Genomic DNA, 24,047 nt, shown 5'->3' with positions numbered 1-24,047 from the left:
ACTGCAGCCGAGCCAGGCAGACCCGGAACTTCCAAGAGAAGGCCCAAGGCCCCGCAGCGGCTTGCATTGCTTCACAGCTGAGCCTCTTCCTGGCTCCTGCTGTGTGGCCTCAGGCAGAGGCTGAATTAGCACCTCCTTAGATCCAGCAGCCACTGTACCCAGTGGTCAGAGGGGGACCATCCAGATTGCAACTCCTCAGATCCATAAGGGACACACTCAGGGAGCAGACTCAGTAAGCACCAAAGCCCCACTGAAGCAAGTCTTGCCCCAGAAAGGTGTCTTCAGCACAGAAGTTCTCCCACTTCAAACACAGCTGATTCTCACAGCCAATTGGCCTGGAGGTCAATTCCTCCCAGTGATCCTGCAACAACCAAGGCACCAAGAGTGCACCAAGAGTGTCCACCTCAGGTAACTGGGGAGGCTGAGCCACTGGGGCCTACAGGACACCTGGAGCGCAGGGCCACTCTATCAACACAGGGAAGCAGCCAAAATGCGGAGACAAAGAAACAGGTCACAAATGGCAGAAATGGAGGAAAGCAAATGACTGGATATAGAGTTCAAGGCCATGTTTATAAGGTTTTTCAAGAATTTTATGGAAACCGCCGATAAATTTAATGAATCCCTCAAGGAGTATAGTGAGACCATGGAGGACATGAAAAAGGACCAACTAGAAATTAAGCATACACTGACTGAAATAAAGAATAATTTACAGAGATCCAACAGCAGACAAGAGGATCCCAAGAATCAAGTCAAAGATTTGAAATACAAAGAAACAAAAAATACCCAACCAAAAAAGAAAAAAGAAAAGAGATTCCAAAAATATGAAGATAGTGTAAGGAACCTCTGGGACAACTTCAAGCGTACCAACATCAGAATTATAGGGGTACCAGAAGGAGAGAGAGGGCAAGATATTGAAAACCTTTTTGAAGAAATAATGACAGAAAACTTCCCCTACCTGGTGAAAGAAATGGACTTACAAGTCCAGGAAGCGCAGAGAACCCCAAACAAAAGGAATCCAAAGAGGACCACACCAAGACACATCATAATTAAAATGCCAAGAGCAAAAGATAAAGAGAGAATCTTAAAAGCAGCAAGAGAAAGACAGTCAGTTACCTACAAGGGAGTACCCATACGACTGTCAGCTGATTTCTCAACAGAAACCATGCAGGCCAGAAGAGAGTGGCAAGAAATATTCAAAGTGATGAATAGCAAAAACCTGCAACCAAGATTACTTTATCCAGCAAAGCTATCATTCAGAATAGAAGGTCAGATAAAGAGCTTCACGGATAAGAAAAAGCTAAAGGAGTTCATCACCACCAAACCAGCATTATATGAAATGCTGAAAGGTATTCTTTAAGAAGAGGAAGAAGAAAAAGGAACTCTTACCATTTGCCACAGCATGGATGGAACTGGAGAGCGGATAAATACCACAGGATCTCACTCATTTGTGGAATATAATGAACAACATAAACTGATGAACAAGGACTGATCCAGAGACGGAGAGGCATTGATTGGACTGTTGGGCCTTGGAGGAAAGGTAGGGGAGGGGAGGGGTAAGGGGGAAAGATCAACCAAAGGACTTATATGCAAGCATATAGGCCTAACCAATGGACACGGACAACGGGGGGGTGAGGGCATGAGCGGGGGGTGGGGGGGTAGAGGGTAACGTGGGGACAAGGACACATATGTAATATCTTAATCAATAAAAAATATATTAAAAAAAAAATACTCCCATCAAACAAAAGTCCAGGTCCGGACGGCTTCACAGCAAAGTTTTACCAAACATTCAAAGAAGAACTAATACCTATACTCCTCAAACTATTTCAGAGGAAGGAATACTTCTAAACTCTTTTTATGAGGCCAGCATTAACTTAATTCCAAAATCAGATAAAGACACTACAAAGAAAGAATTACAGGCCAATATCCCTGATGAACATAGATGCTAAAATCCTAAACAAAATATTAGCAAATCGCATCCAGCAATATATTAAAAAGATCATGCACCATGATCAAGTGGGATTTCCAGGGATACAAGGCTGGTACAATATTCACAAATCAATAAACGTGATATATCACATAAACAAATTGAAAGACAAAAATCACATGATCATATCCACAGATGCAGAAGAAGCATTTGACAAAATCCAACACCCATTTTTGAAAAAAACTCTCAGCAAAGTGGGAATAGAGGGAGAATATCTCAACATGATTAAGGCCATATATGACAAACCTACAGCCAACATCATATTCAATGGGCAAAAACTAAAACCATTTCCCCTAAGAACAGGAATAAGACATGGATGCCCAATGTCACCAGTCCTGTTCGACATAGTACTGGAAGTGCTTGTCATAGTGATCAGAGAAGAAAAAGAAATAAAAGGCATCCAAATTTGAAAAGAAGAAGTAAAACTGTCATTATTCGCAGTTGATATGATATTGTACATAGAAAACCCCAAAGACTCCATAAAAAAACTACTAGACTTAATAGATGTATTTGGCACTGTGGCAGGATACAAAATTAACACCCAGAAATCTATGGCCTTTATATACACCAATAATGAACGCACACAAAGAGAAACTGAAAAAAAAATCCCATTTACCATTGCAACAAAAAAATTAAGATACCTAGGAATAAACTTAACTAAGGAGGTAAAAGACCTATACTCAGAAAATTATAGGACATTGAAAAAAGAGATAGAGGAAAACATAACAATTGGAAGAATATACCATGTTCATGGATTGGTAGAATCAACATCATTAAAATGTCTACACTACCCAAAGCAATCTATATATTCAATGCACTCCCCATTAAAATACCAATGGCATATTTCACAGACCTAGAAAAAACTGTTCAAAAATTCATATGGAATAAAAAAAGACCCCAAATAGCTGCAGCAATCCTGAGAAAGAAAAACAAAGTTGGAGGGCTCACAATGCCAGATATCAAGATATACTATAAAGCCACTGTTCTCAAAACTGCCTGGTACTGGCACAAGAATAGACATATAGACCAATGGAACCTAACAGAAGACCCAGAGATCGACCCAAGCCATTATGCCCAATTAATATTTGACAAAGGAGGTAAGAGCATACAATGGAGTCAAGATAGTCTCTTCAATAAATGGTGTTGGAAAATTGGACAGATACATGAATAAAAATGAAACTAGATCACCAACTTACACCATACACAAAAATAAATTCAAAATGAATAAAGGACTTAAACGTAAGATGGGAAAACATAAAAATCTTACAAGAATCCATAAACAGCAAAATATCAGACATAGATTGTAGCAATATCTTTACTGATACAGGTCCTAGGGCAGTAGAAACCAAGGAGAAAATAAACAAATGGGACTACATCAAAATAAAAAGCTTCTGCACAGCGAAAGAAACCACTGACAAAACAACAAGAAAGCCCACTGCATGGGAAAACATATTTGCCAATGTTATCTCCAATAAGGGTTTAATCTCCAACATTTACAGGGAACTCATACAACTTAACCAAAGAAAGATAAACAATGCAATGAAAAAATGGGCAAAGGACCTACATAGATACTTTTTGAAAGAGGACATACAGAAGGCCAAGAGACATATGAAAACATGCTCAAAGTCAGTATTCATCCAAGAGATGCAAATCAAAATGACAATGTGGTACCATCTCACATCTGTCAGAATGGCTATCATCAATAAATCAACAAATGACGAGTGCTGGCGAGGATGTAGAGAAAAAGGAACCCTTTTGCACTGCTGGTGGGAATGCAGACTGATGCAACCACTGTGGAAAACTGTATGGAGTTTCCTCAAAAATTAAAAATGGAACTGCCATTTGACCCAGTGATCCCATTTCTAGAAATATATACCACGAAATCAGAAACACCAATCAGAAAGGATATATGCACCCCTACGTCCACAGCAGCACAATTTACAATAAGTAGGATTTGGAAACAGCCTAAGTGCCCATCAGCAGATGAGTAGGTTAAAAAACTGTGGTACATGTACACAATGGAATACTATGCTGCTGTAAAAAAGAAGGAACTCTTACCATTTGCAACAGCCTGGATGGACCTAGAGAGCATTATGCTAAGCAAAATAAGCCAGTCAAAGAAAGATAAATATAACATGATCTCACTCATTTGTGGAATATAATGAACAATATAAACTGATGAACAAAAATAAAGCCAGAGGAAAAAATTATTTTAGAATATAATAAAAGTAATCCTGTTATTTGCAGATTTTCAATATTTCCTACAACTTTTGTGATATTACACTATGTTAGTACAGTTTTGGTAATATTATTGTATTTAAAATCTTTTTTCTTGAAATATTAATGCTTATTGCATGTAACATTTTATTTAAAATAGTTTTTCTTGAAAAAATAAAATGATAGAAAATATAATAATAATAATAATAATAATAATATATTGAATATTTGAAAGTTGTTACAAGGGTAGATCATAGGTGCTCTCACCACACCAAAAAAAAAATTATGTAAGGAGATGGATATGTTCATTAGCTTGACTGTAGTAATCATTTCACTGTATAAAACAACACTGTAAATATTCTAGTACACAATTTCTATTTTTAAATTGAAAAATATTTAAAAGAAAAAATGTGTCTTAAATGCTACCTGAGCTGGCAGAAAAGTAAAGCAAATCCTTGAAGGCCAGAAACAGAAAATAAATCCACAGAGGGTATCTAGTATTCCAGCTAGAATTTGCCACAGTGCATCTGTCTATTTAGCCAACAAGCATTTTTTTCTATAATAGGCCAGAGCACAAATATTTTAAGTTTTCCAGAGTACATACTCTGTTGCATCCCCTCAACTTTGCCATTGTGTCATGAGAGCATGCATAGATAGTATACAAATAATGGGTATAGCCCTGTTTCAATAAAACTTTATGTAAATAGGCAGCAGGCAGAATTTAGCCTTCAAGCCATAGTTTGCCAATCCCTTCTTTATAGCCTGTCTTTTAGTATTTTTCCCTCAAGAAAACATGTCTGGTATGACACATTTGTCCCATGTGGTAAACTGTTGTAGGCATGGTCACAATATCTTCACATCTCCCTGTACACATGCCTTGGGGAGTTCCTCTCACAATGACTCTGGGATAGACCATATGACTTGTTTTGGCCAATGAGACAATAATAAATGTAACATCAAAAGAGACTTGAAAGTACTAGCAGAATGGGGCTTGTCCTCTCTTGCTGGTCCTGGAATCTCTGAATCCATCACCATGTAAATTAGCCCAGGCCAGCCTGCCAAAGACACATGGTCCCTCATCCCCATTATCCCAGCCAATAGGGAGCATTAACTGACAGTCAGCACCAGTTGCCAGACATATAAATGAAGCCATCCTAAACCAACTAGCCCCAGGCAACCCACCAGTTGACCGTAAGTCCCATGAGTGATTCAAGATGAAACCAGCAGAAGAGCTGCCCAGCTGAGCAAAGCCTAAATTGCTGAACTACAGAAGCATTAGCTAATATATGATTGTTTTAATGATTACATTTTTTGGGTTATTCTGCAGCAAAAGTTAAATTATACATTCCATAGGAAGTTTATTATCTCCTAAAAGTAAAAAGTTAAAGTCAACAAGTCTATGGACAGAAATGGGGAATAGAAGACTGAGGAAACACACAAAAAAATGTATTTCCATTTTAAAGATCCTATCACCTGCCAGCAGGGACAAGCCCTTCCTTGTTCCTCCTCATATGCTGGAACAAATTCTTCCTACCTGAGCAGACTTCTTGGTAAGTTGGATTGGAAGTGTAGCCTCCTGCATAGCCAACTTGAGTTGAATATACTCCTTTGAGGGTCCAAAATTTCCTCTCCGCTCCCCAGAAACAGCCCATTCCTAAGAAAAACATAAGATACTGATTAGTCCTTTATCAAAAACTAGAGGCCCAGTGCACAAATTCGTGCACATGTGGGGTCCTGCTGGCCCACCCCAATCGGGGATGGGGCTGGCTAGGGGAAGGACCACGGGTGGTTGGCTGGCTGGCCCCGCTTCCTGGTCAAACTCCTGGTTGGTCGAACTCCCGCCCAAGGGGACAATTTGCATGTTAACCTTTTATTATATAGGACTAGAGGCCCAGTGCACAGATTCATGCACCAGTGGAATCCCTCGGCCTGGTCTGAGCCCTTCTGCAATCCGGGACCCCTCGGGGAATGTCGCACTGCCAGTTTCGGCCCAATCCCTGCAGGCCAGGCCGAGGGAGCCCACTGGTGGACGAATCCATGCACCGGGCCTCTAGTATGCATATAAGATCTTTGGTTAATTTCTTCCCACCTTCCCCATTCCCCCTTCCCTCTGAGATTCATCAGTCTGTTCCATGTTTCCATGCCTGTGTGTTGAGCGTCTTCCCCCTGGTGGTCAGTGCATGTCATAGCTATTGGTCAAACAGTTGAAGTCGCTTAGGCTTTTATATATAGAGATAAAATAGTCGTTGCACTGTTTCACTAGAAAAGAGAAGCTGTTCCTGTGATTTAGTAATAAAAAATAACTCAGATTTTATCATTTAAAGGAGAGGTTGTAACATTTAAAAATAATTTTATTTAAGATTCTTTGCATAGAATGTCTCTGTGCTTTAGTTTGCAAAAGCATAGAAAGCCTAACATTTCAATGAAGTTAGTAAAGCTACACTTTTCCAAATAACAGTAAAAGGATAACTGCTTTTGATGAATGATTTCCTCACTTGATTCATTATGGTCTCATCAAACCATAATAATTTGTATTAATAGTAGAAAGTTATTTAACAATCAGCATCCTTATCATGCTTTTCAAAAAAAAATTCTAACAAGGAAAAGTAACACTAAAATACTGATTTAAAAGGGAGACCTTCCCCAAATCAACACAGATGAACAAAATATTTTATTAATTTCACATATGTGCTCAGTTTTTTAATTTTTTTAAAGTCATAAACCTTTATGTGATAGATCACTGCTCCCCAAAAAGAACAGTTTCCAGAATTCTATTACTGAGTGTAATGAATGAGGAAAAAGAGAGAGCAGAGATACAGGGAAGGTAGGAACAAAAAACAAAGAAACTCACAAAAATAGCATTGCAATCAAATAGCAAACATGGTGCTCAAAACAGTAGATACTGGATTCCTTTGAACATATGAAAACTAAGCCCTATCTCTCATACACACATAGAAAATGATGACTTATATTTCCCTTGGCTCTAAAGAGCCCTCATTTTCTACCATGAGTTTCTAACTGTGCACAACGGCTATCTGTGGCCAATTTCTAGATGTAAACAAGATGCCTGCCTCACTCCAGTTTTATATGGCACTATTAAGTCATGTATAATTAAGATCCCGGTTGGAACAACAGTTGGCAAATTAATATATGCCTCCTACTATGATCACTATATTTGTTAGATTTGATGACAGAGCTGAAAGAAAAAATAGAAGTTTACTGAAATTTTTGACAATTGTTAATATTCTACTTTAAATATTCAGAGCAACAATAACCAAAAAGCAATGTGCATAGCATTACATATTACACAAAAATATATTTGCTCAAATGTGATGAGAAATATACTAACCAAAAATAGGTTGACAGTTAAAATATACAATAGAGCCAAATGATGAAATTTAATGCAGTAAAAAAATTACTGTTGTAATAACAATGCAACATGGAAATATGTATATGCTTATGTCATTATTGCCTAAAGCTAAATTTACAAAGAAAAAACAATTATGTGCATGTTTTTATTACAACTATGAAAATATATTCATACCAAAGTAGACTAGAAAAAATATACAGTTATAACATAACTGTATTACAGTGATGAGAATATATTTTTTTCTTTTGAAGCTTTTCTGTAACTGAGTCATATTACTTTAAAAATGAAAAATGTATACATTTTTAAAAGGAAAACAAAAAATTCAAGGAAAACATAAGCATATGCATTACTTGAGTTATACACTGCTATATACTATGCTCCTGTTTGCAAAGGAAATGTCTGCTGCTAGTGAATATAACTAAATATTTACTGAGTATTTATAAAAATTGAGTATCCTCAAGTCTCTGGAACAAGAATTCACTATTAATTTTATTTCATTGCATTCCTGAGATGTGGGAATTATGTTAGGGTTCTCAAGAGAAACAGAACCAATAGAAGGGAGGGAGGGAGGGAGGGAGGGAGGGAGGGAGAGAGAGAGGGAGAGAGAGAGAGAGAGAGAGAGAGAGAGAGAGAGAGAGAGAGAGAGAGAGATTGATTTATTATGAGAAATTGGCTCCCATAATTATGGAGGTTGAGAGGTTGCCCAGCTGTAGTCTGAAAGCTGGAGACCTAGGAAGCTGGTACTATAATTTGTCCAAACCCAAAGGCCTGTTAACCAGGAGCACTAATGTTCGAGGGGAGGAGAAGATGGATGTCCCAGCTCAAACAGAGGGAGTGAATTCACCCCTCCTTTGCCATTATGTTCTATCCAGGCCCTCAGTGGATTGAATAATGCCACCCATGTTGGTGAGGGAGGTGTCCTTTACTCAGTGTACCAATTCAAATGCTAATCTCTTCTGAAAACAGCCTCACAGACACACCCCAAAATGAAGTTTTATCTAGGCATCCCTTAGCCAGCTCAAGATAGCACATAAACTTAACCATCACAGGAATGACGATGATAGGAAATCTCTGGAGAAGAATGGGTAGAAAGTGCTCTGGACAGCATTATTGAGCATAAAAAGCCACAGACGCATCCAGAAGTTGTACAGTGTTCCAAGCTGAAGGCACCCTGGCCCCTGAAGTTCAGAAGTCTGCAGTGTGGGTTGAATAAAATATTTCCATATTGCACAATAACTAACAGTGATGGTACCAAAGTGCACTGCAAGTATTCTACGCACAGGTACATGACTGGCTATTCTGCAGCCTGCCTACCCTGACCATTGTCTTACAGTCCCATACAGATGGCCCCAGACTCTATATCCTCTATAACTTCACTACATCCTCATGGTGTAGATTTGTAAGACTTAAATGATTTTTGCAAAACCAAAAATATGTGCTCTAGCAGAGAGCTATTTAATCCCCACCTTTTCCCCCACTTTTTTTTATTTTTATTACCTGTTGATTCAGCATACATATATGTTATTTCCAGGAGGTAAAAAATAAAAAATGTGATAAAAACACACAATTAAACAGAATTGAGGAATAGTAGATTATATGAGTAAGATGCAACTTAGTATATCCATACATTTCCCTTTTTTAAATCTTTATTGTTGAAAGTGTTGCATATGTCTCCCCCTTTCTCCCCAGTGACCTCTTTTAGCATTGACCCCCTATTTAGCAAAAATCAAGACAAGACCCTGCTGAAGAAGGAAGACATGGCTCCAGCTGGGCAAAGGCCTCCAGGGGGCTTACGTGTGGCTGAAATAATGCCTCAGGAACCTGGTGTATAATTAATGGCAAATTTCCTAGAGAGGTACTTACTTAGGATAGGGGTTGTCGTAAGAATAAAACTCCTCCTTGAAGCAATACGATATTTTATCTAGTGCCTTCCATTACAACCTAAGCATTCTTTTATTTGGTTTTGTGGGGGGGGGGGGGAGGGGGGTAGTTAAACAAAGAAAACAGGTTTATTTTGGCAAAGTACTCAGAATTTATAATAGTCTAGTCCACAACATGAGTATCATCAAAGAAGATATAGTATGCACTATTTTCTTTAAAATATTTTTAATCTTTTATTATAAAGGAAAACACGGATACAGAAAAGCCACACAAAACAAATGCATATTTCAATGCATTATTTTTAGGTGAACATCCTTGCAACCAGAACTTTGCCACCCACCCAAGAAATCTCTCTTTGTACCACACCTCAATCACAAGTGCTTTCCTTCCCCACAAAGTAACCATTATCTGACTTTTATTGTGATCATTTATATATATATATATATATATATATATATATATATATATATATATATCTTTATATTTTTATCACTCAAGGTACCCATCCTAATTTTTTTGGTCTTGCTCAGTTTTAACAATTTGATGTCCTTTAAGTTCTTCTTTTTTATTATTTAAACTTTTTATTGTTTAAAGTATTACATGAGTCTCCTTTTTCCACCATTGATCTCTCCCGGGCCACTCTCACTCCCCAGCACATGCCCCCACCCCCCTACTGTCTGTGTCCATTGGCCATGCTCATATTCATGCATACAAGCCCTTTGGTTGATCTCTTACTCCCTCACCCCCCGCCTTCCCTCATAGGTTGGACAGTCTGTTTGATGCTTCTAAGTCTCCAGTTCTATTTTTCTTCATCAGTTTATGTTGTTTATTATATTCCACAAATGAGTGAGATCATGTGATATTTATCTTTCTCTGACTGACTTATTTCGCTTAGCATAATGCTCTCCAGTTCCATCCATGCTGTTGCAAATGGTAAGAATTCCTTCTTTTTTACAGCAGCATAGCATTCCATTGTGTAGATGTACCACAGTTTTCTAATCCACTCATCTGCTGATGGGCACTTAGGCTGTTTCCAAATCTTAGCTATGGTGAATTGTGCTGCTATGAACATAGGGGTGCATCTAAGTTCTTTTCATCGAAGCCTCTTCATTCTTTTCCTTTTAATTTATCCACTGAAGAACATGTGTGCCAGTTGACCTGCAGTGTCCCACAGTGTGGATTCGGTTATTTACATTCTCATGATGCAATTCACCTTGTTCCTCTGTCCTCAGTATTTCCTGCAAATTTGGAGCTGGATCCAGGGGCTTTATTAGACTCAGATTTCAACCTTTGGCAAAATTACAGGTGGTACTATGCTCTTTTTTTATTTTAAAAATTTTCCATCTTTTTTGAGATACAACTGACATGGGGCATTGTGTAAGTTTAAGGTATACAATGTGACAATTTGATACACATATATATTGTGAAGTTGTTATAATAAAGTTAGTTAACACATCCATCACCTCACATAATTACATTATTTATAGTGAGAACATTTAAGATCTACTGTCTTAGCAACTTTCAAGTACAAAGGACAGCATTATAAACTATAGTTTATATGCTAAATATTAGATCTCCAGAAGTTATCCGTATTATACTGGAAGCTTGTACCCTTTGCCAACATCTTCCCATTTCCCCCACCTCTAAGCGTCTGACAATCACCATTCTGATCTCTATTTCTATGAATTTGACTTTATTTTAGATACCAATATAAATTAGTTCATAGAGTATTTGTCTTTTCTGTCTGATTTATTAATTTTTTTAAGAGAGAGTGAAAGAGAAGGAGAGAGGGAGGGAGAGAGAGAGAGAGAGAGAGAGAGAGAGAGAGAGAGAGAGAAAGAGAAACATCAATGTGAGAGAGACACATCAATTGGTTGCCTCCCTCATGTGCCCCGACTGTGGCTGGGGATGGAGCCTGCAACCGAGTTATATGCCTTTGACTGGAATCCAACCCGTCAGTCCATGGGCCTACACTCTATCCACTGAGCCAAACTTGCCAGAATTGTCTAATCTCTGTCTGATTTATTTCACATAGCATAATGCCCTCAAAGTCCATCCATCTTGTCACAAATGGCAGGGTTTCCTTCTTTTTTATGGCTGAATAACATTACTGTGTGTGTGTGTGTGTGTGTGTGTGTGTGTGTGAGAGAGAGAGAGAGAGAGAGAGATAGAGAGAGAGAATATATCCCTATAAGTCTATTGATGGACACTTAGATTATTTCCATGTCTTAATTATTGTGAAAAGTGCTCAAATAAACATGGGGATGCAGCTATCTCTTCAAGATAGCGATTTCATTCCCTTTGGATATATACCCAGATGTGGAATTGCTTGATCATATGGTAATTCTATGTTTAATTTTTAATAACTTCCATACTGTTTTCTATAATGTCTATACCAATTTACATTCCCACCAATTAGGATTCCCTTTTCTCCACATCCTTACCAACACTTGTTATCTTTCATCTTTTTGGATTTAGCATTCTAACAGGTGTGAGGTGATATGTCACTGTAGTTTTGATTTTGCATTTCCCTTATGATTAGTGATGTTGAGGATCTTTTCATGTATCTCTTGGCCATTTGTATGTCTTCTTTAGAAAAGTCTATTCATGTCCTCTACCCACTTTTTCTGCATCTACAGAGATTCATGCAATATTTATCCTTCATTATATTAATGTGGTATATCACATTTATTGATAAGCATCCTTGCATCCCACTTGATCATGGTATATGATCCTTTTAATATACTATTGAATTTGGTGGGAATCCTCACCTCATCCTAACATTAGTGAGAATGCTCCAATAAGTATGAAATTTGTTGCATGTTTTGACGGATATCTTTTTTCAGACTAGAAAAGTGTCCCTCCATTTTTAGTTTATAAAGAGCTTTTTATCATGCATGAGTTTTGAGTTTTAAAAATATATACATTATTTTGAGATGATCATATATTTCCCTGTTTAATCTCTTACAGTGGTATATTACATTTGTAGATTTTTTTCTGAACCACACTAAAGTAAAACTTACCTACTAGTAATGCATTTTAATATTGGAGAATTACTTTTGCTAACATTTTATTTTTAAAGTTTCCACTTATGTTCATTAGAAAGATTTGTCATGATTTTATTTCCTTGAACTATCTTGGCCAGAATTAGTATCAAGGTTATATTGGCCTCATGAAATAAATTGGCTAACTTTTCCCCCCTCCTATGTAACATTAGAAAAGAATTATTCATTCCTTGAAGTTACAATAAAACTTTCTGAACTACCTTGTGTCTTTGGAGAGGAGAAGGGAGGGATTAAGGGTGACTTTAATTGCTGCACTGTTTTTTATTTATTCAAGTTTTCCTAATTCTATTTCTGTTTACGAGGTTTATATAACAGATCTAACCTTGGCTGTCATTGATCCTCTTTTTTGGTTTCTATTTCTGCTCCTTTTTTTATAGTATCTTGGTGTGCACTTTACTTTTAGTCTGCTGTTTTCCTACCTTCTTGATATAAATACTTAGCTTATTTATTTTTAAGTGTTCTTGTTTTCTGACAAATGTACTTCAGTACACATTTACCTCTAAATTTTGCTTTAGGTAGATCTCACATATTTAGATATGTAGTACTTTTCTTGTCATTCTTTAGCAAGTATTTTATAATTTTCATGGTATTTCCCTTTTAACCAATTAATTATTTAAGGTTGTACATTTTAATTTTCAATCATATGACCTTTTTTATACTATCTTTTCATTTTGATGCAATTTTATTATATTGTGCTTAGAGAGTATGGTCTTCATTATGTTCTTTTTAAAATATGTTGAGATTTCAGAAGGTACCAGACCCTGATGGGGTGAATTCTATTTCATGAGGTCAGCCCCCACACTAGCTCAGAAACTATGGTAATGGCCAATCCTCACAGCCTTCCAGCATGAGGTCAACCCAAAACATGGACATGCCAATTACAATCAAGACTCAAATACAATAGGAGGACTCATATAACCCACACTAGAAACACTCCTGGAGCACCCAGCTCAGGTGATCAGGGAGACTACACCACTGGGCCCTACATAAGACCATCCTACCAATACTGGGAGACATAGCAAATCTACCTGAGAAACAAACAAAGAGAGGCAGCCAAATAGGATACAAAAAACAAAAAAAACAAAAACCATGCCCCAAATAAAAGAACAGAAGAAATCTCCAGAAAAAAAAAGGACTAAATGAAATGGAGGCAAGCAATCTACCAGATACAGAGTTCAAAGCAATGATTATAAGGATTCTCAAGGGACTTAGAGAAAGAATAGATGGACTCAGTTATAACTTCAACAAAGAAGTAGTAAGCATTAAAAACCATATAGACCATTAAAAAAGAACTATTCAGAAATTAAGAATACAATAATTGAAATGAAGAATACACTAGGAAAAAAACAACAGAACATATGAAGCAGAGAATTAAATCAACAATTTGAAAGACAAGGTAGCAGAAAACACCAAATCAAAACAGAAAAAAAAAGAATTTCATAAAATGAGGATAGTTTAAGGGACTTCTGGGACAACTTTATGCTTAACAAAATCCATATCATAGGGGTACCACAAGGAGATGAGAAAGCGCAAAGGATGAAGAACCTATTTGAATAAATAATTATTGAAAACTTCCCTAACCTGGTAAAGGAAAAAAACACACAAGTCTAGGAAGCACAGAGTCCCAAACAAGACAAACCCAAAGAAGCCCATACCAAACAGAAATTAAAAAAAAAAAACAGAGTCTAAAATAAAAACAATATAAAAGGTCAATGAAACCAAGAGCTGATTCATTGAAAAGATAAACAATATTGATAAGCCTTTAACCAGACTCATCAATAAAAAAAGAGCGATGATCCAAATAAATAAAATTGGAAGTGAAAGAAGAGAAATAATAGCTGACACCACAGAAATACATGGGATTGTAATAAAATATTAGAACAACTAATTGTATGGCAACAAAATGAACAATATAGATGAAATGGATACATTCCTACAAACATATGCTCTTCCAAAACCAAATCAAGACGAAAGAGAAAATCTAAACAGACTGATTTCAGCCAACAAAATCAAAGCAGTAATTTAAAAAACTCCCCAAAATAATCCTGGAAAAGATAACTACACAGATAAATTTTACCAAATAGTTAAAAAAGAATTAACACCTATCCTTTTCAAACTATTCCAAAAAATTCAAGAGAAAGAAAGACTTCCAATCTTATTTTAGGAGGCCAGCATTATCCTGATTCCAAAACCAGATAAAAACATTGCAAAGAAAGGAAAGTATAGGCCAATACCCCTGATGAATATAGATGCTAAAATCCTCAACAAAATATTAGCAAATCAAATTCAGCAAATCAAATACATTAAAAAATCATATACCATGATCAAGTGGAATTTATTCCTAAAATACAAGTTTTATTCAATATCCACAGATCAATTAATGTGACACACCACATAAACAAAATGAAGGATGAAAATCGTATGATCATATAAATTGATGCAGAATAAACATTTGACAAAATCCAGCTCCCATTTATGACAAAAACTCAGTATAGTGGGAATAGAGGAAAGATAACTCAACAAAATAAAGGCCATATATGACAAATCTCTGGCTAACAAAATACTCAACAGGGAAAAACTGAAAGTGTTTTCCTTAAGATGAGGAACAAAACAGGGATGTCCACTTTCACCACTCTTATTTAACATTAGTGGCCCTGCGCACAAACCCATGCAGGAGTAGCTCACTGCCGCTTGCCTCAGCTGGCCGCCCTGCCCACTGCTGCTCGTAGCTCTCTGCTGCACATAACTCGCTGCCCCACCGTCCTGTAGCTCTGTGCTGCTTGTAGGTCGCTGCCCAAACCTCCTGCTATTTGGTCATTATGTGATCGCATCCCAGACCAATTTGCATATTACCCTATTATAAGTTAGATAGTACTGGAAGTCCTAGCCACAACAATCAGACAAGAAGAAAAAAACAAAAGACATCCAAATTGGAAAGGAAGAAGTAAAACTGTTTTTATTTGTAGATTACATAATACTGTATATAGAGAACCTAAAGATTTCACCAGAAAAACTAGTAGAACTGATAAATGAATTCAATAAAGTGGCAGGACACGAAATAAATATTCAAAAATCAATAAGATTTTATACCAATAATGAACTACCAGAGAGAGAAACTAAGAAAATAATCACAATTACAATAGTACCAAATATATATATATATATATATATATACTAGAGGCCAAGTACACAATTGAAATCACATGAAGAGGCACCCTGCCTCCTGCTGTGTGAGGAGGCACCTCACAGGCCGCTGCGGGAATCAGACTGGACCGGCGCTGTGGGCAGCCAGGACCCACGACTGACCTCCACCCCAGGCTCCCCTGACCCCATGCCTGTGTCTGCTCCAGGCCGCTGGAGCCACCACGCTGGCTCGGGCAGGCCCCCGTCTCTGTCTCTGTCTCTGCGCCGGCACGCGCAACCTCCTCCTTCCAGTTGTGACCCATTACAGCGTCCTGGCGTAATTTGCATATTACCTCTAGGGCCCTGACAGGTGTTGCTCAATTGGTTAGCTTGTCATCGTGTACAATGAAAGGTGATGGGTTTAATTTCTGGTTGGGGGACATACCTAGGTTGCAGGTTCAGTCCCCAGTTGAGGCACCTATGAGAGAGGTGAGAGGCAGCCAGTCAATGTTTCTCCCACAACCCCCTCTCTCATTCTCTCTGAAATCAATAAACATGTCCTCAGGTGAGGATTGGGGGGGAAAAAAAGAAAGAAATTTAATCAAAGAGGTAAAAGACCTGTCTACTGAAGAAAAAAATTGAAGATGCAAATAAATGAAGTATATTCCATGGTCATAAATGAAAAAATTAACATAATTGGAATGTCCATACTATCCAAAGCAATCCATAGACTCAAAGGAATTCCTATCAATATATCAATGGCATTTTTCATGTAACTAGAACAAATAATACAAAAATTGATATGAAACAACAAAGATCCCAAAAAGCCACAGCAATCTTGAGAAAGAACAAAGTTGGAGATACCATGCTACTTGATATCAAACTATATACAATATAATATACAGATGATGTATTACAGAATTGTACACCTGAAACCTACCTAATTTTATTAAGCAATGTCACCCCAATATAGTCAATAAAAACTATACTATAAGGCTATAGTAATCAAAACAGCAAGGTACTACCATTAAAACAGACACTTAGCTCATCAAAGCAGAATAGAGAGCCCAGATATAAATCCATGCCTATATATGGCCAATTAATATATGAAAAAAGAGACAATAATATACAAAGGGGTTAAGGTAGTCTATTCAATTAATGGTGTTGGGCAAATTGGACAGATACATGCAAAAAAAAATGAAGCTAGACCACCTTCTTATACCATACACAAGAATAAACTCTAAATAGATTACTAGGTGTACCAGTTAATAATGTGGATTTTGTAATCAAAGGAAGCATGATAATTTTGAGAGAAATAGCAAAAGTGCTTTATTCAAAGTAATGTCCATCGCTAGCTACACATCTCCCCCATCTTTCAGGTACTTTGTGGATACCGTGCCAATAGAACTTCTCTTGTTTTGAGGCAAACAATTCAGAGACCCAATTTTCCACTTCTTCATACAGTTTGAAGTGCTGCTCAGAAAGTGGGTATGTCATTGATCGGAACAAGTGGTAATGTGAAGGAGCAAGGTCTGGTGAATACGACGGGTGGGTTAATACTTCCCAGGCAAGATCTTTTCACGTGTCTTTAACTGGTTTTGACGTGTGTGATAGTGCATCATCATGAAGCAAAATTACTTTGCTGTGTCTTCTGACCCATTCTGGTCGTTTTACGATCAAAGCGTGGTTCAAATTGATTATTTGTTGTTGGTAGCAATCAGTATTAACGGTTTCACTAGGTTTTAGAAGCTCATAATATACCACACCTTCCTGATCCCACCAAACGCAGAGCATTGTCTTCTTTCCGAAGCAATTTGGCCTTGCAGTCGATATTGATGGTTGACCTGAATCAACCCATGATTTTGTACATTTGGAATTCTCAAAATAAATCCACTTTTCATTGCCAGTCACAATTCAATGCAAAAAAGACTTGTGCCATTGAAGCAATGTTTTACTGATGACTTTTTGGTTTTCCATTTGTCTTTCATTCACTTGATGTGGCACCCATTTTCCTTCCTTTAAAATCTTTCCCACTGCTTGTAAATGATCGGAAATTGTCTGCTTGCCGGGGTCCAACCCCAGCAGGTCCAGGGGTCCCCAAAGGAGTGGATGGAGTCGGTGAAGAAGGAATGACACAGAGGCAGCGTTCAGGTGATCATCATAGCCGGGTTCTCTTGTCAGGGTCTCCAGCCAGGTTCTGGAGTCAGTTCTCCAGCCAAGTTCTGTCTAGGATCTCCAGCCAGGTTCTGTAGCCATGTTCTCTCGCTAGGTTCTGTAGCCAGGTTCTGTCCAGGATCTTTTGCCAGGTTCAGTCACCAGGTTCTAGTCAGGTTCTCTTGCCATGTTCTATCCAGGTTCTGTAGCCAGGTTCTGTCTCTAGGTTCTTCAGCCAGGTTCTCTCGCTAGGTTCTGTCTCTAGGTTCTGTTGCCAGTTTCTGTCCAGGATCTTTTGCCATGTTCTCTCCAGGGAAGTTCTTCTGTCTCTAGGTTCTGTGTAGGTTCTGTCTTCTAAGTTCTGTCTTGTTACATCTGTATTTATACCAGTTGATTCCAATCCTATCAATCTCTATTCCAAAGGTTAGGGCGTTTCTTATCTCCATTCCAGGGAGTAAAGATTATGTAGCTTAAGCATGATTGTTCATAGTTAAAGTGATTAATTACCCGCCTGGCACTTAGTTAAGAGGTTTTATTCCCTCCCTAACTTCAGGGGAAAATCCCTACCTGGGGAAACAACCTTTCTCAGAGACCTTGGTTAAAACACATAGTGCCAAGAAGGTGAGCAAACATATTAAGAACAGTATGCCATATATGCCAGGTCCCTTGAAACAGCAAGGATGGACCGGCTCCCGGCATCTGCTGAGCAACGTTTAATCTTTCTGCATGTTGTTTTTGCATTTGACACACATCTTCATCCAATGATGCTTGTAATTGTTGGTCTTCAAACTTTTTTGGTTGATCTGGACGTTCTTTGTCTTTCATTTCGAAATCATCACTCTTAAAGCGTTTAAATCAGCATTCACAAGTATCTTGAGATGGAGCATGTTCACCATAAGCTTCCCAAAGTATACAATAACTTTTTCTTCAAAATAAAGTAATGAATTAAAACTTCCTGCAAATGCTCTTTTTTGGGCACAACATTTGACATTTTTAAGCATAAAAATATCTATGATGTAAGACCTTCAGCAAATTTGACATATGAAGTTTTGAAGCTTGCTGACAATACAACAAAATAGCATATATATCAAATCACATATATATCAACATATGTGAAACTCCATCTATTGAAAAAAATACACATTATTAACTGGTACACCAGTAAAGTGTTAAATGTAAGACTTGAATCCATAATACTCTTAGAGGAGAACATAGGCAGTAAAATCTGACATTTCTATTAGCAATATTTTTTTTTAATATAGCTCCTCAGGCAAGGAAAACAGAAAATGTACACAAATGGGATTACATCAAACTTAAAGATTTTTCACAGCAAAGGAAAACACTAACAAAACAAAAAAAAGCTACGGAATGGAAGAAGATATTCACCAATGATACATCCAATAAGGGGCTAATATTCAAGATGTATCAAAAACTGATACAATTCAATACCAAAAAACAAACAAACCAACAATCAAATTAAAAAATGGGCAAAGTACCTAGACAGTTTTCCAAAGAGGACATACAGGTGGCTAATGGACATATGAAAAGATATCCAACATCACTAACAAAGAAATGCTAATTAAATCTACAATGCAATATCACCTCAAACCTGTCAGAATGGCTATCATCAATAAATCAATAAATAACAAGGTTGTGAAGCAAAGGGAATTCTTGTGCACTGTTGGTGGGAATGCAGACGGGTGCAGCCACTAAGGAAAACAGTATGAAAAGTTCTCAAAAAATTAAAAATGGAACTGCCTTATAACACAGTGATTCCACTTCTGGAAGCCCAAGGCACTAATTCAAAAGAATATATGCACCCCTATGTTCATTGCAGCGTTATTTACACCACCAAGATACGGAAGTAACCTAAGTGCCCATCAATAGACAAGTAGATAAAAAAGGCGTGATGCATATATACAATGGGATATTATTCAGCCATAAAAAAAGAATGAAATCTTACCATTTGAGACAGCATGGATGGACATACAGGATATTATATGCTAAGTGAAATCAGTCAGACAGAGAAAGACAAATATTATATGATTTCATTTACATGTGGAATCTAAAGAACAAAGTGAACGAACAAACAAAATAGAAATAGACTCATAGCTATAGAGAATAGAATGGTGCTTGCTAGAGGGGAAGTGGGGTAGGGGCTGGCTGAAAAGGTAAGGGGATTAAAAAGTACAAATGGGTAGTTAGTCATGGGGATGCAAAGTACAGCATGGGGAATAGAGTCAATAATATTGTAATAACTGTATGGTGCCAGGTGGGTTCTTGAAATATCAGGAGGAACACAGTTATGTGACTGTCTAACCACTGTGCTATTTACCTGAAAGTAATGCAAAATAATATTGAATGTAAACTGTAATTGAAAAATAAAATAAATTTAAAAAAATTGTTGAGAGACTTATCTGCCTCAGTACCCTGAACACACTGGCTAGGGCAACTTCCGTGGACTAGCACACTCTCCCTGTTAACTAGCATGTCCCATGCTCCAACTCTGTCTGCTAGGGGTGTCACTGAATAACAAACCCTCAGACAACAGATGGGGCAGGAAGAGCGGTCTGTCCTGTTAGAATGGAAACCAACAGGGAGGCTGAGCTTTCAAAAGAACATGTGCAGTCACCACATGTTCCTTCAACATTTTATCCAAATAGTCCCTCTCTTCCAGCTCTTTTCCCCACTTTTAGACTTCGCACAGAACACAGCCATGTTCAAAGTCATTTCCTGGGCTATCCCACTACTCAGATCCCACAGAGTTAGGCAGGATAGCAGGAGTGACACAGCCACCCCACTCCTGAGACAGAGTACTGCTCCCCTAACCCCTGGACAGTTTCTGACAGTTCAAGGACACAAACCCATTTTGCTTCTTTTGCTTGCTCGTAAAGTACGCATTTACTTTCCTTTTGACACCTTTAAAGGAGCCTTTTCTATATAGTTCAAACCTTATATAACATATCTTTGAAAAATGGTTCAACCTAGAGGCCTAACCCTTGAACATCCACTTGAAAAAGCTTCAGAAAGACACGCATTACCCACTCCCTGCAGGGTATCCCCACCTGGAAGGCTCACTGACACCTTGAATTCATTATACCTAACACGTAATTGACCAACTGAGCCAGCATCTTCTGACATCTCTGTTTTAACTGCATGGCATTTTCCTAGAAGACCCTTCATAGGGAAGCTGGCTGTCACCTTGTATTTGTCACAGGCTAAGCAGCTTCCTGGTGTCCAGCCCTTTATATTGGTGTCCCAAAAAATCTGTACACACTTTAAGAGCTGGTAGCTCCATTTTGAAAATGAAATGTATTTTAATAAACACTGTCTTTATAATTCTTCAAAGTGTGTGTATACACTTTGGAGGGACACCCTGTATTCTCGCTCCCTTCCCATTCCCACTGCCCTCATTCAGTAACTCCCCAGCTGGTTACTGCCTCTTCAGCTGTCATCTGCCTCAGCTGGCCCCGCACTGCCACCCTCTTTCACATCCCTTTCAGGCTGTTCTTTATCACATCCACTTTCAAACATGTCATTTGTCTTTTTAAAACCACAAAGAGATCATTTGCAAGAATCTTAAAAGAAATAACACCTTTTTACCCAAATCAAGTCTTTGTGGAAAGCACTTCTAAGGAAATATTTTTAATTGACAAATACTGATTTTTTTTTCAGAAACATTTTAGCAGCATTATATATAATAAAAAAATTTGAAACAACCTGAGTATTTAATATTAAAGTATTTAATGATGGTTTATTTGTAATAAAGTATTATACATCCATTTTTCTATGATTATTTAATTGCACAGAAAAATATTCAAAATATTATGTTAAGGGGGAAAAAGCAGGGTATTAAACTGTAGGCAGAATTTGTTCTTATTTGGTTTAATACATACACTTTGAAAAACAGACTCAAGAGGAATAAACTAAAATATGAATAGTGGTTATTATCTTTGAGTAAGATTAGCAGTGATTTTTATTTTATTCTTGTACTCTTCAGTATTTTCAAATTTCTAAAGAAGTATGTATTCCAACGGTCATAATAATAAAAAGGAGTTGTTTTTATAAAAAATATTTGTATAGATTGATTGACAGTCTGGAAGGAAAAGCAATGAAATGCTAGAATGATAGCTTCCGCTGGTTGGTCTCTTTGTACTTTTAAATAATTTCCAAATTTTCTCTGATGCACGAGTCACTTTTATAACCAACAAAATAAAGGTGGTTGTTAAAATTCTAATCCAATCCTCTACCCTCAGCCAACTGAACACTCGAACACTTGATCCCATTACCACTCTCCCTGACCTGCCTGTTGTTTGCATTCAACCACCCCCACCCCCACCTCCTGCCTTTGGAAATCCTGCCCATACACCCAGAATAACTTCAGAAATCACCATCTCCCTTGGGTCTTTTGAGAATGCCATTCAAATACAGTCTCTCTTCTTGGAACCCCAAAGCATTCCTAAGCCCTCTTAACTCCAGCCTTTACACAGCCTCCCCTGTGCAATTACTGTTGGCTTCTGTGTGGTCACCTCCTCCCTACACCATGAACTAAGAACATGGAGCCCACCTCTCAGACTTGGGTTTCTCTCTGTCACTTGGCAGGGCACCTTGCATATATTAGGCTCTTCACGGGGGAAAAGTCTGTTGAATTGAACTGGAATTCTTTGAAAATTTAATGGACCATCTTTCACAATTATAATGGGCATTATAATTAAGGAAGACCTAGAAACCATAATGCCAGTTTGTGGTGAGTTCAGATCTTCCTTTGAGGCTTCTAAAATGGAAACTTAGTGATTATATGCAGGAAGGAAAATATTTCACTTATCTCTCCTCTACGCAATCCCTGGGTTGTAGATATGGATTCAGAAGTACTGAATGTTGTATACGTATACCAGGTCTGTATCTCTGAAACCTATACGGTCTCAGGGGAGCAACTTATATTCTTTAAGCCTTTGTTTCCTCATCTATAAACTAGGATTAGAAATAATACTCATCACAGTCACTGAAAGAATTTCATGGATAACATAAATGTGTCAAGCATACAGTAAGTACCAGGAAGAGTTTGTTTCCCTTCTCTTCTCTCATTTTCCCTGCTTGAACCACCTTCTCCCTCCCAGCACACATGTGCACACACTCAAAACTCCCTGTCAGTCCAGCCAAGGTCAGAGCCGCTCCTCCTGTCAGCCTTGCTCTCTGAGGTGCCACATCCTCCTGTGGGAGAGCCGAGAGCCACCCTCAGTCCTCAAGTGAAACAGACTAGGGTCTCATAAGCCGCCGGACTGGATTCTGCCTCGAGAGCTTCTCTGAGCTAGTTTCTCCATCTTCTCAGCATGTGACTCACTGGTTACCATTCAAATCAGGTGTCCTGACTCTAACAGCTACTTCTGAACCCATCACTTTTTTCAAAAGCTTATCATCTCTTTATACTCTGTCTTCTCACTATCTCCCTCCTGCCCAGTGTCACCAGACAGGTCTTTGTCACCCCAAACCAACAAAGACTGCAGCCTCTACCAGGGACACTGGGAGCTGTGTGTCTCTGGGTCATTCACCAGCCTCAATGTGTCTTCTGAAAAATGAGTAGAACCAAATGATTTCTAACATCCAGCTTGATCATTAAATGATCTGAGGGCTCTCTGGAGAGAAGTATAAAGAGAAATGAAATCTATTTTCCTCTTCTTGTCAACTTTAACTATAACCAGTGAGAAAATAAAATTTTTCCTACAAATGGTACATAACCTGGGATCCTTTCCCTTATATGATAAGAAGAAAAAGGAGCCACATATCATACTAATATCTCTGTAATACATAGAATTCCCCAATTCCCCTACAAGGAAGGCAGTCTTAGCCCCACTTTAAGGATGAGAAAATGGAAATTCAAGGGTTAGATCACTTTCCCAAAGACACAGAACTGAGGCAGACCCAGGATTCCCACTCAGGCATGCCTGGGATTCAAAGCTGATGTTCTCCCTAGAAACAACCATGCTGCCTCCCTAGAAACAACCTCAGAATCTAGTCTTTGTGGAAAGCTGTGGAGACTTGTAAATGAGCTGAATTAAGAGGCGCCCTATTATAGATACCGGGTGTGAAGGATAATTCCGTGGAAACACATTATTCATCATAGAGAATTCAGTGGCACCTGCTAAGCAAAAGGCAACTCGTGAGGATCTCAAGCAAACAGCATGACTTTATGGAGCACTCTGCTGGAATTACATGTTCTGTAATGGATTTTACTAGACATAAGTAAAGTATATAG

At 38.0% G+C, this 24,047-nt stretch overlaps 1 protein-coding gene across 4 annotated transcripts in view; it reads right to left on the bottom strand.

Annotated features, from left to right (window-relative positions):
* The window catches only part of MSRA (methionine sulfoxide reductase A), a 391,931-nt gene that overhangs the window by 188,848 nt on the left and 179,036 nt on the right, over window positions 1-24,047 (bottom strand). For all 4 annotated transcript variants that reach the window (XM_081092888.1, XM_081092889.1, XM_081092890.1 and 1 more), the window contains one exon: window positions 5,736-5,855. In XM_081092888.1, the coding sequence (XP_080949014.1) occupies window positions 5,736-5,855 (120 nt within the window). The remainder of the gene's footprint in view (window positions 1-5,735; window positions 5,856-24,047) is intronic.

Source organism: Myotis nattereri, assembly GCF_964212035.1.
Source record: "Myotis nattereri genome assembly, chromosome: 5".
NCBI classification, from domain to species: Eukaryota; Metazoa; Chordata; class Mammalia; order Chiroptera; family Vespertilionidae; genus Myotis; species Myotis nattereri.
Note: the sequence above shows the minus strand (reverse complement) of the source record. Positions and strands in the feature narration are given on the sequence as shown.